The sequence below is a fragment of the Diabrotica undecimpunctata genome, chromosome 2, assembly GCF_040954645.1.
Source record: "Diabrotica undecimpunctata isolate CICGRU chromosome 2, icDiaUnde3, whole genome shotgun sequence".
NCBI classification, from domain to species: Eukaryota; Metazoa; Arthropoda; class Insecta; order Coleoptera; family Chrysomelidae; genus Diabrotica; species Diabrotica undecimpunctata.
In genome coordinates, this window is record NC_092804.1 from 131,768,027 (window position 1) to 131,785,237 (window position 17,211).

The 17,211-nt window shown below is 30.6% G+C and overlaps 1 protein-coding gene across 2 annotated transcripts in view; it reads right to left on the minus strand.

Annotated features, from left to right (window-relative positions):
- Positions 1-4,644: 4,644 nt before the first annotated feature.
- LOC140434886 (mothers against decapentaplegic homolog 4-like) overlaps positions 4,645-17,211 on the minus strand; it is a 38,592-nt gene continuing 26,025 nt past the window's right edge. For both annotated transcript variants that reach the window (XM_072523497.1, XM_072523496.1), the window contains one exon: positions 4,645-14,535. In XM_072523497.1, the coding sequence (XP_072379598.1) occupies positions 14,398-14,535 (138 nt within the window). In that variant the 3' untranslated portion in view covers positions 4,645-14,397. The remainder of the gene's footprint in view (positions 14,536-17,211) is intronic.

Genomic DNA, 17,211 nt, shown 5'->3' on the forward strand with positions numbered 1-17,211 from the left:
GTAAAAGAATTAACTTAATTTTTGTGTTTGTGGCAATGATGCTGCATGAACCGACTATACAGTTGAGTCTATGGTTCTCTACCTGTGCGTCAATAATAGCTGGAGACATAAAACACATACTTTTTATCTAGCATCATTGTCTTCCACGCATGAAACTAAAGACAAACCAGCTACCACCTGTTATTAAGTAAAGACACATACTATATTTTTATGAACGCTCTAGACTCAGTACATCGAAAAGAAATAGGTACAAAAAAGACGCTTGATTACGTTTTCAGATTTTAAGTACAATTTGTGACGTTTGCGATTTGTTTACTTGTGGCTCTCAGTTTGTTGGATTTTTTGCTGTGTTTTTATTCTGTTTTTTCATTTAGAAGTTATTTATATTGCACAGTTTTTTTCACAACTAATTTTATATTAGAGTTTGAACTTTTATGCCCGGAAAATTACAGAGGAATTAATTTATTAAACACAACACTAAAATTAACAACCAAAGTGATAACAAATAAACTGAATACAATTCTAACACTAGCAGAAGAACAACAAGGTTTTAGGTTGGGATGATTATGCACCGACGCTATATTTATAATGAGACAAGTGCAAGAGAAATCATTAGAATACAACAAACCGGCATATCTGTTTCGTGGACCTTAAGAGGGCATTTGACCGGGTCAAATTAAAAGACGTTATCCACTTATTGTACGCAAGAGAGATACCTCTAGAAATAATCAAAACGATCGAAAATATCTACCAAAACAACATAATAAAAATAAAAGTAGAAGAAGAACTAACCGACTCTATTGAAGCTGGCAATGGGGTAAGACAGGGATATTCCCTGAATCCTCTATTGTTCAACCTGATTATGGGTGAAATAATAAAAAAAGTAAGAACTAAAAAAGGATACCAAATGGGAGAAAAACAATCTAAATTATTTTCTGCTTTTCAGACGACACAATACTACTCTCTCAAAGTGAAGATGATTTACAACGTATGCTGCACCAATTTAATATAACTGCCAGAAAATTTAACATGTTAATTTCCCCAAAAAAAGACAAAATTCATGGTTACAACACCAAATTTACTAAGATATAAATTGGAGCTGGAAGGTCAGATAATAGAATAAGCGATGGAGTTTAAATATCTAGGCATCACATTATCTAGCTACGGAAAGCTCTAAACTGAAGTGGAAGATTAAGTGAATAGAGCAAACAGAGCCACAGGCTGCCTAAATGAAACAATATAGAGAAATAATAATATCGGGAAGGAAACGAAAGGCAGAATTTACAAAACCGTTTCAAAACAGAGAATCAGACCAATAATGACATACGCGGCAGAAACAAGACCTGACACAGAGAGGACCAAAAGGATGTTAGAAACAGCAGAGATGAAAACACTTAGACAAATTGATGGTAAGACACTATGGGACAGAGCTTAGAAGTACAGATATACGACGTAGATGCAAGGTGGAGAACATCAAGAACTGGGTAAGAAATAGAAGAGTAGAATGGAACGAACATATGAGCCGAATGACAAAAAAGAGAGTAGTAAAGACGGCAAGAGACAGTTCCCCAATAGGAAGACCACGAAAACGATGAAACGACAACTTACTGGATGCACATTGAAAAATAGAGAGAGTCATGTCTATATAAAAGAAGAAGAAGAAATTTTATGCTAAGTGTATTTTATTTTGCCATTAATTTACATACGAAGTTAACCTCATTCACAGAGTTAAGGCACAGAATAAATAACACAATCAGAATCATATCAGAATGCCCACTCTGGTTGTCAAGATAAGTAAGCATATCTCGTTCGCGCAGATGGAATCAGAAATGTTTTAAACGGAATCAGTGCTGTTCAGTGAAATTTTATCTGGTGTTCATAGAAAAATTAACCCGGTTTAATTGATTTACGACAACCATAGACATAATATCCAATATTTTATGTCGTACTTTTAGTTGAAGAATATATTAAATTATTTAAAATTTACTAAATTATTAATCTCTAAAAATTTAAATTATGATTCTGTCGTAGCTTGTCACAAATTTCTCAATCCGAGTCTGTGTTTCCGATTAAAATATGGCGATCGCGTACTGACCATCGAGTTAGATTCTAACTCGATTCACACATTCTAACTCGACATACTTCAAAGGCGGCATCTGAGAGTGGGCATTCTGATTGTTATTTATTCTGTGGTTAAGGAATGGTTTTGTTACGCAAAAGTGAAAGAAATGACAAAAAGAAAATATTTTATTGATTTTTTAGATGGAAAAACCCTCACCTCACAAGCACAAGAACTCGTTTTAAAAAAAATCGAGTATTTTCAATTAGAAAAAAGGAATGGGGGACCGTTGGACCGTTATCATCTGTTCAAAAGGTACAAAAAGTACAATTTTCAAATGTACTATTATAAAGCTTTAAAATGATGACATTATATATTATTAATATTATTTATTTGCCAATTGTATTAAGAATATTTAAATATTAATAATTATAAATTATATAAACAATATAATAAATATTTATAATTAGGCACTTTTTATTTTTGGTTTCATTAAATTTCAATTAAAGATATTGATACTTTGTTTTAGAGGCTAGCAGATGCACTCAAATTGGAGAAAAAAACAGAATACAATATACGGAAAGGAAAAAAAACTTGTTTTATTTTCTCCCGGAAAAAACAGACCTCGTTTAAAAACCAAAACTACTGATTTACCTGAAGGCAATAAAATGGCAATTCGAAATGCAATAAATAATATGTACCAAGATAGTTAAAACTTTCTGTTGATAATTACTTAACTTGCTAACTTACTTAATTAAGTAGGACTTAACATAACATGTTATACTAATATATTAAAATAAATAAATAATGAAAGTTTTTAGAGAAACGTAACTCGTGAAGTTGTTTTTTAGACGAAACGTGGATTTTTTCTAGAGGAAATAAAATGATGTCGTGGCAAGATGGCAACAACAGAAGTGTACGTAAACCAGGTGGTTATGATGAAAAAAGATTTATTGTGGTTTATGCCCGTTCAGCAAAAGGTTTTATTTTAGACGCCAGTGTGTTATTTGTTCCAAATCCTTTACTGCAGATTATCACGGTGAAATGAATAGTACAATATTTACTAAATTGATAAGCACAAAATTGAATTAATTAAGATCAGAGACAATATTATTTCAATTTTCGATAATAATGAATATAATTTAGAATCCGTTCTTACAGAAGTTAAAATGGCTTCTAAAAATATTATAAAAAAAACTAACCATATGGCAATGGAATTGTAAATCTATTGAAAGTAACAAAGGCATTCTTATACATCATATTTAAAATAAAAAATACAGATATAATTGCCCTTTCAGAATTATGGCTCGAAGCCAGTCATAATTTTAGGCTTAAAGGATATAACTTTATCAATAAATGTCGTGAAGATGGTTACGGTGGTGTAAGTATTTTCGTCAGACGGGAAATTCATTACTCAGAATCCGAAATCAATGATAATTTTGATGGTGGTATAGAAGCATGCGCAGTTTTTTGAGCGAAATTAATCTTTCATTAGTATTAATTTATAGACCATCAGATATCAGGATAAAAAAATGACTGGATCAACCTATTCCTTTAATTTAATCCAGCAAAAACCATTTTTCTCGGAGATCTTAACGCTCACCACAGTATGTGGGGGCCAATTGCAGATGACCGTAATGGCAGATGGTCTAACATCTCCCTTTTTAGCCGATCGTGTAGCTTGGTCAGTACATTCAGACACATTAGAATCAGATCACTGCCCAATCAATGTAGAAATTCAAATCAACCCCTCCTCCTTTGTCATCAAGCCAGCAACAAAATTGAATGACTGGACTGTCTTCGAAATTACATTTTAAATAGAAATAAGTGAGCTTAATAATTTAGAAACATTTTCAACTTCAGTAGACAAAATGGAATTTTTCCTCAATGAAATTGAGGTCACATCATCGAAATCTATTTCGTCATTTCAGTCGATTCTAGATTCAAAGTCAACATTACAAGCTATTAGCGGTCACCCACGAAATCAATTACAAAATGCCTTAATTTTGAACATAAAAAAATTAAATATGGATTTTAAGCAAAATAATGTACTTAACTGTTTCGTTTATTTCGACGAAAGGGCATCAGGAGAGGGAATCCAATGTCACCCAATATGTAATTTCTTCGAATTTTATAATAATTTTTAAACTGTTTGTTCTTTGTCTCGTGCTGTGTAAATGTATCAGTTAATGTTTATGACATTCACCATATATTGTTGGATAGCCTAATGTTGACTAACTGCCCCTGAAGATGCTCTAGGAGCGAAAGTACTTGGGCAAGATTTAATCAAAACTGTGCTCGATATCTGCCTTTTACTTGATTAAAATTCATTTATTCGAGCATTCAATCTTATACCACTTTAAACTAATTTAACTGAAACCACTTTTATATAAGAAAAGTGCCGCTTTCCTTTGACGACGATTGACGATCTCATTTCGTCGGTTTTTTGTTTATTAAATTCATCGTTCATCTTCGCTTGGATTTGGTTTGCTCTCTTTATTTTATATCGTATTGATAAAATTATCCATAAACGTATTTTAGAAACGTTTGAGACGTTTCTAAGACGTTTGAAATAAAACAAGCACTTTAAGTATGAAAAATCACATTTTATTTACCAAATATAACCTTAATACTAACAAAATTTGTACATGGACTTATTACAAATACTGTTACACTATATATTAAAAGAAAAAATATACACAATTGAATATAATCCTAATTGGTGACTTTCGAGAAACCAATAATCAAGTTTCTAAAAAATCACATATTCAGTCAAGTCTCTACAAAGTAACGATACTATTTTCTACATTATATTTTAATGAACTGTTACTTTCGGGATACTCGACCCCAAAATTTATAAAAACACGCAAATCTATTTACTTCTGATTAATATGTATCACAAATTAAAATTCACTCTAAATTGCTCTAGGAATAAATATGTCTGATAAGAAAATATGAATAGCATTCAGAATTTAAATAACCCAGTCGACAGTTTTCAAAATATTTTTTATTAAATAAATGCATTTTAATTATTTATAACAAATCAAGCAATATGCAAAAATGTTTAGAATAATTTCTAGAAACACCTTAAAAAATTGTAAAAAAACTAAAAATATGCTTGTATTCTCGGGCTATATATACAACTACAAGAAAGCTACATATATACAAGTTAACGCGGTATTGACAACACTATAAGTGTTATTATGACACGTAAGTGTCTATAACACATAGAATGACAGTGAAATATCCAAAATAATTACGGAAAAGTGAATGATTTCAGTAAATAATTTAATTAAATGAACAGCTAATATAAAATTGTGTTAGGATTAGAAATTTCCACATTTGAAAACCTAAGTTGTGATGAAAAATGGTCTAATTGGTTTACTTAAATGAAATTAAAAAGAAACTTAGAATGCAATTCACAGAATCCCAAAGAACTTGTATCGATACTGATAAGTACTCTCTGCAATATCAAGCCAATAAAAAACGTCAGTTTTAAACTATTATCAATTCAGACAACGAAGATGCATATAAAAATAATATAAACTAAAGAAGATGGTACTTGTATTTTAGTAATAAATTTGAAGTTATATTTGTATAGCCCGAGAAATAAAAAGCTATATCAGTTCATATATAACGAAAACTAGAGCCTTACACAAAATACTTATTCAAAATTGATTTAACTTCATGCATATGAAGCAAAAGATCTATTTTTTTTGTAAAGTATTACCGACCTGGAAATATCAACATGATTCTGCCATGGGTAATTTTACTTTTACTACTTTTCATATAAAAATCATTTTTGTTCGCAAATCCTGCAAAAAATTTACATAATTTTATTACATTTATAAAGTGAAAAAATACTAACAGAAATGAGATATTTTAGGTTCAAAATACCGTAAGTATTATAATAAAGGATATATATAGTACTTGACATTATAACAAAACAAACAACTCTATTGTCTTTCGGGAAACAAATTCCAGAACTAAATTTTTTGTTGTATTTTTAATCTCTCTCCTGTTGTAAGTGTTTTAATCTTCCTTGGGCCTATCCATAAAAGCAATAAAAAGTGAAAGAAGTATGTAATTATGATACACTCGTTATATTTAAATCAGTGCCATCTACTATTCAATAGCTGTTACTATCATCATTCTCGTATGGAGGGTTTACAATTATTTTTTTACTTTATATGTAATATATATATATATATATATATATAAATATATATATATATATATATATATATATATATATATATATATAATTATTCTGATTAGAGAAAATTTGCAGTAAAATGAAAGGAGTTAAACCGGATCATTACTGTAATCATAATAATCATTATAATAAAAAGAATAAAGAATAAAAAATAAAAATTATATAAAAAATAACTTAAAATTTAACATCTGTAAGAGACAAGTACTAAGACACGTATTGCAAGAAATGAATATACTATTAGTAAAGGTATCTAAATATGCCTAAAATATATCGTTTCTTTACTATAAAAGGTTTATCTCTTCTATAGAATTTATTTGATTGTCCTAAAAATTTTCCAAACCATGTTGAATTAAGCAAACAAGACTTGTTTGTCATTTGTTTAATTAAACGTATCTAATTTAACACATCACTTCTACCTACACCTCACACAGACATATATAAAAACATCTAAAGCGTTTTCTACAGATTTTGATCGATAATTATGCATTTTTTTTTTTACTAAAACTTTCGTTTTCTTTTAAGTCAAACTACAGTGCTTATCGAATATATTAATTATAGGATTTACTATTACGTTACATCTTTCGCAGGGAGAGCCGGAAGTCGCAAGAATTGATCAAACATGGGAGCCGATTATGTCCTGTAGAGCATAATTCCGTCAGAAATCAATCAAAAATGTTACCAAAAGAGCCAAACTGACGCTGAATTGGAGAGTTTGCTGTATGAGAGTGATCAAATTCTGAGACGGATGAAATTAGACTTATCGACAGAAACGAGAGAAAAGGAATTCAAAGGTTCCTAAGATATATTTCCCTCTGTAACTGGTATTTATTTTCCCTATAGGCGATAAGAACTTTAATAATGGTAATGTACTGATAACCTTCCTAGCTCGACAAAAAAAACGAACATTAAAAAAATAATACAACAATCAAATTTCAGCACACATGAGCAACACATTTTTTCAATTCGGTCATGTCTTGAGATAGAGATTTTTAGCGTTTATCGCGATAGCGAGTTCTAATGTGTATCAGACCCTGAAACATATATCGGCGCCTAAAAGTTCCAGTATTATTAGCACTTGCCACTTGCCTGAAATGTATGAACAATTTATTTTTAATAAATGCAATCAGAAGGTAGATCAGTCCAGTTCTGAATATATCGTTGAAAGACTTGCGAGTACTTATAGCTTTAAGCAATTTTTGGACGAAGCATTACAAGATAGATTTTTGTGGGTTAAGATCGAAAAATATTCAATGCAAACTGTTGGTAGATGAAAATTTAACATTTAGAAGTGCGTGTAAAGCTGCTCAAGTAACAGAATTGGCTGAAAAAAGTTAACTTTGAAAAATTAAAGGCAAATATCGAGCACAATTTTAATAATCAAATCTTGCCCAAGTACTTTCGCTTTCTACAGCATCATCAGGGGTATCTGCAATAAGCCAAGAAACGTTTTTTTTTAATGAAAAAATTGATTAACTCCGATAAAAAACTCGAAGTTAATGGATGATAAAAGTTTTTTGTGATTAACGTTTTAGACTTACTTCGTCAAATTTGGGCTATCCAGCAAGCGCAGAATGTAATAAACATGAAATTAAACATAAATTGTACATACCACTACACTAAAACAAGGACAATCCTTTCTACAGCATGATGCTGTAGAAAGCGAAAGTACTTGGACAAGATTTGATTATTAAAATTGTGCTCGATATTTGCCTTTAATTTTTCAAAGTTCATTTATTCGAGCATTCAACCTTATATCAATGAAAAAAAGGTAAACAAGATCAAGATGACAATATAGTGTTTAGTATACCTAGTGCGAGTTTGAAGAGGGTAAATAATTATGTGTGTTTTAAACCAGGTATGTGATAATAATTCAGCTCATCAAGTGATGTTAATGGTTAATGAAGTGCCAATACAATTTGAAGTTGTTACAGGTGCTTGTAATACTGTAATAGCGGACAAAATGTATGTTGATTTATTAAATGTAGGTCTAAATAAAGTTTCCAAATTAAATTCAATTTCAGGTCAGAAAATAGAACCAATGAGGGACTGTAGGGTCAGTGTATATAACACAAAGGACAAATTTAATTTGGTTTTAACAGTCATTGACTCAGAAAAGGAATTTGTACCTTTGCTTGGTAAGAATTGGTTAAATATACTATTTCGAGATTGGAAAAATAATTTTTTGGACGAAGCATTACAAGATAGATTTTTGTGGGTTAAGATCGAAAAATATTCAATGCAAACTGTTGGTAGATGAAAATTTAACATTTAGAAGTGCGTGTAAAGCTGCTCAAGTAACAGAATTGGCTGAAAAAAGTTAACTTTGAAAAATTAAAGGCAAATATCGAGCACAATTTTAATAATCAAATCTTGCCCAAGTACTTTCGCTTTCTACAGCATCATCAGGGGTATCTGCAATAAGCCAAGAAACGTTTTTTTTTAATGAAAAAATTGATTAACTCCGATAAAAAACTCGAAGTTAATGGATGATAAAAGTTTTTTGTGATTAACGTTTTAGACTTACTTCGTCAAATTTGGGCTATCCAGCAAGCGCAGAATGTAATAAACATGAAATTAAACATAAATTGTACATACCACTACACTAAAACAAGGACAATCCTTTCTACAGCATGATGCTGTAGAAAGCGAAAGTACTTGGACAAGATTTGATTATTAAAATTGTGCTCGATATTTGCCTTTAATTTTTCAAAGTTCATTTATTCGAGCATTCAACCTTATATCAATGAAAAAAAGGTAAACAAGATCAAGATGACAATATAGTGTTTAGTATACCTAGTGCGAGTTTGAAGAGGGTAAATAATTATGTGTGTTTTAAACCAGGTATGTGATAATAATTCAGCTCATCAAGTGATGTTAATGGTTAATGAAGTGCCAATACAATTTGAAGTTGTTACAGGTGCTTGTAATACTGTAATAGCGGACAAAATGTATGTTGATTTATTAAATGTAGGTCTAAATAAAGTTTCCAAATTAAATTCAATTTCAGGTCAGAAAATAGAACCAATGAGGGACTGTAGTGTCAGTGTATATAACACAAAGGACAAATTTAATTTGGTTTTAACAGTCATTGACTCAGAAAAGGAATTTGTACCTTTGCTTGGTAAGAATTGGTTAAATATACTATTTCGAGATTGGAAAAATAATTTTGTTAGAAAAATCCAAGTTAGTTGGGCTATTAGAGGATAAATTTAGGATTTTTGATAAAAACTTATGTTATAAATAAATTTGAAATTACGTTCAATATAAAGAATAATGTAGTATATAATGAAATGAAAGCATATGATATACTATTAATTTGCTTTAAAACCCATGGTGTAGCGAAAACTTGAAAAAATGGTGCAAGTGGGTAAAACCAGTTACTTTTAGCAATGGGCGTCGCCCATTGTTATAGTATCCAAGAAAACTGGGGACTTCAGAATTTATTCAGATTTTCATTCAAAGGTTCATTTTGTTTCATAATCCTTTCGTGTTATATTGGAAGCATCCCTAAGATTTTGTTTTTTTAATTATCCGAATATCTTTTTTTCTTGTAAGAGCTGTAAATTAAAACACTGCTTCGAAGGTTTATTTAATTAAAAATATTAAATAAAACTAAATTTACTAAAATAAACAACAAAACAATTCAATAGCGGGTATGTACACCTATTGCAGCTGATGATAGTTTTGTCGTTGTTAGATCCTTGAGAGATCGAAGATACTGCTGTGCCTCTAATAAACCAACTGCAAATTGTACGTCATGGAAATGTAAGTGAAAGAACGATACGAGGAGGTTGGCAGAAGTTGAGCTTCATTCGCGAAGGCCGGCGACAGCACCACAACTACTTACTCGGCATCGACAGCAGCGACTGGCGTTTGCAAGATTGCATATCCACTGGACTTTTTCAACAATGGGGTAACGTTTTATTCACCGACGAATCAAGGATTTGTTTGAGGTGACGAGCTCCCGATGATCGAGAGCGCGTTTACAGGCGTCGAAATAAAGCAAATTGCCAACTGCACCATATGAGAGAATATCATACCGCGGTTCTGTTATGATTTGGGCAGGTATTTGTAGAGAAGCACGTACCGATCCCGTATTCGTTGAAAATGGAGCTATGACTGCCCGTCGTTACATTGAACAAGTTTTCCAAGATGCAGTTCCATTTGCACCGTTCATTGGGAACCAGTTAAAATGAATGCACGATAACGATAGACCTCACGTTATTGTAAATGATTAATCATTCTTAACGATCTTATCGATCCAACCTCATCTATTGGAATGGCCGGCATGCAGCCCAGATCTCAATACGAGAGCTGATCTTCTGCCAGAGCCTCGGCGTCTTGCGAAATTTTTAGTCTCCAAGATACCTATCCCAAGCATCTCGAATTAATGAACGCGGAAACCCTAAAGTTCGTGCCACGTCACTTTTGGTACAACCATCCTCTATTAAAGCAACCATTCGAGCCACGTCTGCTACTGTTAACATCATGATGATAAATAAGTTATTTTCTTGCTGTCACTGTCATTTGTAAAACTGAAAATGTAAATAAATTACTCTCATTTAATTTTTATCGACGTGCCAGGCAAGATATTCATATTTATGAGTCAATCAGTATTTTTATTTACATGAAATTGTGCGGTTCTTACAAGAAAAGAAATATTCGGATAATTCAAAAAACAAAATCTTAGGGCTATGAAATAAAATCAGCCCTTCAATTTTTCCACAGAATTTTTTAAAGTAAGGAGAAAATACAACGCTTCTATTCACCCCCGTACTAAGCAAAAATTGTTTATTGTCAGAATAATAACAAACGATGTCAATACATGTACCTACAAACTGATGCACGAATCTTGAAATCGGTATACAAATAAAAAAGTTATAAATTAAACTTAATCAAAAAATTATAGTGAATTGTATTGGGGAGTGTGTATAGGATAGATCATTTACTGTGGTATCTGATAGTTTTGTTCTAGTTATAGAGTTATCAATTTTTTTGTTTTCTATGTAGTGCCATGAAACCCCCAGAAATACTATCTACACCTCGCTATCTTTTTTAGTTTAGACGATGCTGCAAGCTTGTATTAGTATAAATTTAATAACCAACTAAATTTGTGGAAAAATAATTAAAAAAATATAAAATATTTCGCTGCTTTCGATCAAAACCTACAGAAGCTGCTTTAATACAAACATCTCTTAAATATTATCTGAAATTCTAATTAGAACAAAAATGATTGCAAATCCCCTTACACTTGTAACAGGCCATGAAAACATGGGTTTATATATCACAATTGCGAGATTTAAGTAAAAAAACTAAATTAGTAATTTATTGTTATATTAATTTTTGTAGAGTTTCATTAAAGATTATTAATATTTAACATTATTATTTAATTTTATTTATTAACTTTCAAATGTTAATAAATGTAGACAGTTGAAAATACTATATTATACTAAGTATATTCCATCATTCCTACACAATTAAACTAATTACACCTGAAATAAATTAAGTGCAGTGAACACTCTATTCAGTATGAGGCAACTGTCTTGAATTATTCCACAAACTGCAAAACTGCACAACCAAAATTATTTTAGACCTGTTGGTCATAAATTATTATATAACTCCTATAACAAAAAAATCATAATTATTCTGTTGGCCTAATTTATGAACTTTACTTGACTGTAAATCAATGACAGACAAAAGTGAAGATTATAAAGTTCATTGTTTAATAAAAACTTTTATTTTTAATCTAGATAGCTGTCTTGTTAGAAATTTATAGATGTTTATCTCTATTTAATTGTTAAAAACATAATGATTATTTTAAGCGTAATAAAACAGTAATTATTCAATAATCTTAATGAAACTCGACCTGAAAATATACGTAAAAACTAATACTTGTGATTGAACTGGTCCCTTTCGAATGTGAAGTAGGTGTTTTATAGACAGGCATACTTTCAGTTAATGAACAGTGAGGAGCCAAGGCACAGTTCTATTAAGTATACAAACTTACGATGACAGCTTGATTGAACATACACTGAATTGTAATCTACCTGAGAAGCCTACAACGGCAAAAAGCTGTCTGTGATTGACCAATTCAGTGATGTTACTTCTTGAAAACGTCGTATACAAACATTTATTCTATGCTTTCTTTTAACTTTTTTACAACCTTAATTTTAACTAATGTTATGCCATGATTTCTTTTAGAAAACTAAACATCTCTACTGCACTCACTATGCTTAAGCTACACGATATTATGTTCATTCACTTACAAAATTTATTGAAATTCTCAACTACAACGTTGAGATTTTGAATGAATTCTGATATACAAGGTTTAATATTGTACTACTCAGAATTAAAAAATGTAAATGAATAAATAAATCTAGATTTTTAACTAATTTGATCGTTAAACATCTAAAACTTTATATTTTTAAGTAGTTATATAGTACCTGTTACTTACAGGGTAATTATGTAAAGCTGTCATCACGAAATTGCCACAGTCCATCTCTATTTCATTCAAATACGATTATACAACTCATTTCTAGTTATGGTTGCAAAAAAGCTGGTAATGATGTTAATATATAGGATACTGGCTTGTTTATATGTACAAAAGAAACAATTCGATGGCCACCTCGTTCTGATAACGGTCCTAAACACTTTTTTTTCTGTGGGGCATATCCACAAAAATATTTATCGCCACCTTCATGTATTAGAATTCAAAACTTAGACGAATTCATTTAATTTACCACATTTAGATTCCTAATAAAACATTTTTTTAAATAAATAATAATTTTCACTTTAAAATCTGCTAAAAAAATTTTTATTTTCTTAATTTTTGTTTTAGTCAGACAATTAAAAAGTTAATTCAATGCGAAAATTTTTTTTAACAAATTAAATGATATTTTATTTATTTAAACATTAGTATAAAAAATAAACGTATTTTACAAGCGTAATTCCGCAGAAATAAATAGGATTGGACTACAATTATAGTGTTGCAAGATCTATAAATTCTATATTGATTTATTGGAATTCCAACACTGTATATTTTAAACAAGATTCGTCATTTGTTATGAACTGATAGTGACATCACAACTACAATATTAGTAATGTCGACCAATTATTTTTTAATTGTTGTGCTAGCACATAGCAAACAAAAGAAAATTATAAATTTATTATAGGTAAAATATTATTTGACACTGTCGTAAAATTTGTAATGGGAAAAGCCAATATACAGAGTGATGTTTTTTTAATATTAATTAGATTTTCTGCAAATGCAAAATTAATTTTTATTTCAAAGTATTTATTTTCATTTTAAGGATATAGTCATTTGTCAATCCAAACGTCCAGTTCCACAACCACTTGATTTTAAATAGAGAATATATAACGTAAAGCTATTTTTAGATAAAAAAAATGACTTTAATGTTACTTCTAACAAATTAAATAATTAATAATATATAATCTTAAGTTAAGCAACTTAACAACGATTTACTTCATTATTGAGTGAGCCGAAGGATTGAGCATTACCATTACTTGAAACAATTACTGTGTTCATTGGGAATAAGCCACAATATAAGTTTAAATTAAGTTTCTTTTTGACGTTTCACGAAAATCGTCAATTAAAAACATTACTTGAAAATTATAATTTGAAATTTTTTGTGCAACCATATCTAGAAATAAAGGAAAATGTTCAGAAACTGTGAAATACATTCGAGTAGATTAAAAAACAATAAAATGGGAGAACAAAAAGAATAAATCGTCAAATTCATTTTAGTTAACGAGAATTTGGTAACATCTCAAGTAAAGGGAAATATTACCAATTTCAGCTTTCAAACATAAATATTAGGAGCTTTACTCTTTTTGTCCATTGATACAGAACACGACACCAAAAATTACTTAAAACATCATTGTCAGAATTGGCAGTCTTGTTGTATTTTTAAAACCAACACTTAACTTACTAATTCCTAAAAAGTTATATAGGCAGGAGAAAGGTTATTACAACTATTTACAAAGTTTTTTTATATATATCACCATCAGACACAGCTTCGCTTTTTCCCTTACAAAAAAGATACACTGAGAATTTAGGTTAGGTTTTTCTAAATACCCAATGATGTACTTAATAGTGGTTTACCTAGCGCTGCAATATGTACGTCCTCCGCCTCTTGTTATTTAAGGTACGTTCATATTCTAATAATTCTTTTTGAGCTAGCGCCACTTCTACTCTTAACATCTCCTGGTCATCTTCTATTTCTTCATAAGCATCGGAAACCTAAAACAAAATGTGTTGTTAAGTAAAAGTAAAGTTCGTGTAACTTTCTAGCTAAGGTCTAGTGTTAGGGTTTTCAGATCACGCAAACAACCCTAAAATTACATAACGACCACTTACGTAGCCGGGACCGCCAAATTAAATTAGAAATTGAAAATTTTGTCAGTGTCGGGGGGCCACCAGCTTATTAAACCAATAACATAGTCACGCTGCGGCCGCCACTAATGTAGCGGTTAATGAAGTATGTTATAACCTATCGTTGAAGATATAAATCCTTTCTATCTACAATTAAAATCTAACAAAATTATACAAATAGACAGAAAAATTTGATAAAATTATTTATATGATTTCCAAGACATTTTTGTTAGTGGTTAAGGGGACTTTTACTTTCTAAATTTTTAAAAAATCTATTTTTGTTTTTTTTACATAAAAACATTCCTTGTATCATAGAAGTTACTGCCATAAAATTTCATTAAAAAATTCGAAATAGACACGAAGTTATTCGGTATTTATAACGGTATGCACCGAAGCTAAAACTCGTTTGTATACAACACCGCGCCCCGCTTCACATGTGCACCTGCAACTCGACAGTTGCTTTCTAAAAGTTATAAAGTGAGTACGTGTTTTATACTAATGAAATTTATGGAAAATTATTATTTTGAAAATCGGAAAAATCAATTGGTCATTTAAAAGGCACTCGAAGTAAGGAGACGCATTGAAATAAGCATAATATGAAAATAAAAGTCAAAGGTAATCAGTTTACTGCAGAAAACAATTCTAAATTACACAGTTCCTCGCCAAAAAATTGAAGAAATAGTAACCAGTAGGTCGGAAAATATCTGCTCCAGCCATAAGAAGGAGCAGCGAGACAACAAAAGAGGGCTAAGTTATGAAAAAAAAAAAGTTTTGACCAACCATTTACAGCTCTTACTGGACAGTGAGGACACCCAATATGCACCAGGAATCGCTGATTTAGTAAAAAAATAAATATGGTTATTTTATTCTATAAAATTATAGTAAAATACTTTAACGCCTTTTTCTCAAAATCACATTTTTCAAAAACTGTGAGACGTTTTTCTTAAAATCTACTACACCAATCTCAGTAAACTAAATTGTTTTTAAAACTTGATATATATGAATACTAATTCTAAATAAACCTCTAAGAAGTTAAAAAAAACCCTATATTTTTAGCATAGGTGTAAATTCACCCGCTAAACAGGTGTTTTCGAACTTTTTATAAAATCGTGTATAAAGAAAGGACTTATAAATATAAAAAAAGGTTTATTTACTAGTTTTAAGTCTCATGAATTGAATCCCGTTGGAATTAAAAAAAAATACAGGAAGGCAGAGAAGTGCCTCCCAAATTAAAATGTATCTTTTGGAAGACACACTCTGCAGAGGTGAAAAACAACACTAGGGGTTGAGGCGGAGTAGTAGCACTAAACAAAATAGCAGTTGCCCACTTAACCCCACAGCAGATTTCTGATGTCAGTTTTGACCAAATATTGCAGAAGTTAGCAGATTCAGGTTTATGTCTAAAAGAACGATTATTTTATCATTTTCCCATATCTGTACAGGTTTTTGAGAAATAAGTTAATTTAAGCTTTTTCCTGAAGTACAATCTTAAAACTTATTTTTTTGTGAGGCATCGTATAATTAATATTAATAGCTTCAGGTTACCTACTTTAAAGTAAAGTTTTCTGAATATTTTCAATTTATGTGCAATTTTCTTTCCCTAAGAAGAAGCTAAAGCTCCACCCTTTCTAGGGTGGAGAAGATTTGAAACTCCACGGAAATGTAATAAGATGTCCCAAATATAGATTACTACAAAATATTATGCAAGGGATAGCAGTGAAACTCAGTCCAAGGCGAAAAAAGACTTCATGGTTGAAGAACTTGCGAGATTGGTATGGTATTGATACAAGCATGTATCAGCACGTATTTATGCAAGTATAAAACTTAGGGTTTCATAATTTCCACCCGCATATCTCTTAATGCTGGACCCGAATTATCAATTTTTCTGTATATGTTACAGATTTGACTTGACTCATTCCACGGCAATGACTCATCTCAGGACCAAACTAAAGATCACAAGTTTGGAAACAAATTTATTATAAAATTTCATCAATGAGCATCAATAAGTACCTTGTAGATAGCAAGCTTGAAAATATTTAAGATAAGAGGGCAAACAAATCATTAGCAGACTGAGGAAGATGAATCGAAACCTGAGAACGCAGGATTGGAAAGTACTCCACCGCGAGGAGCTAACAGGCGACCAGCCTGTTAAGGTCAGTAATATTTTATGAATAACATTGGACATATCCCTGATCTTTTGGGCGATAAATTACCTTCATAAATTAGTCGTCACACTGTCCACCTGCTTACACCCACATTTCTGTATATAGATATAGTTACCATAAGTAAATCGAAAATACACCATGGATTGCATTTTTTGAAACTGAGTGTATATTATAATACGAGATATAAAATTATTATTTTTTAAATATAACAAATGTTTTAAGAAATATTTTATGGAACACTGTTTATTTCCCAAGGTTTGTGTTATTTAGACATATTTAGCTTGCTTTGTTGTCCTGATGAATTTATAATTTTTCATGCTAAGAAGCGACATAATCTGATGAATAAATTTGACATACCTATACATATAGTATTTTTCAT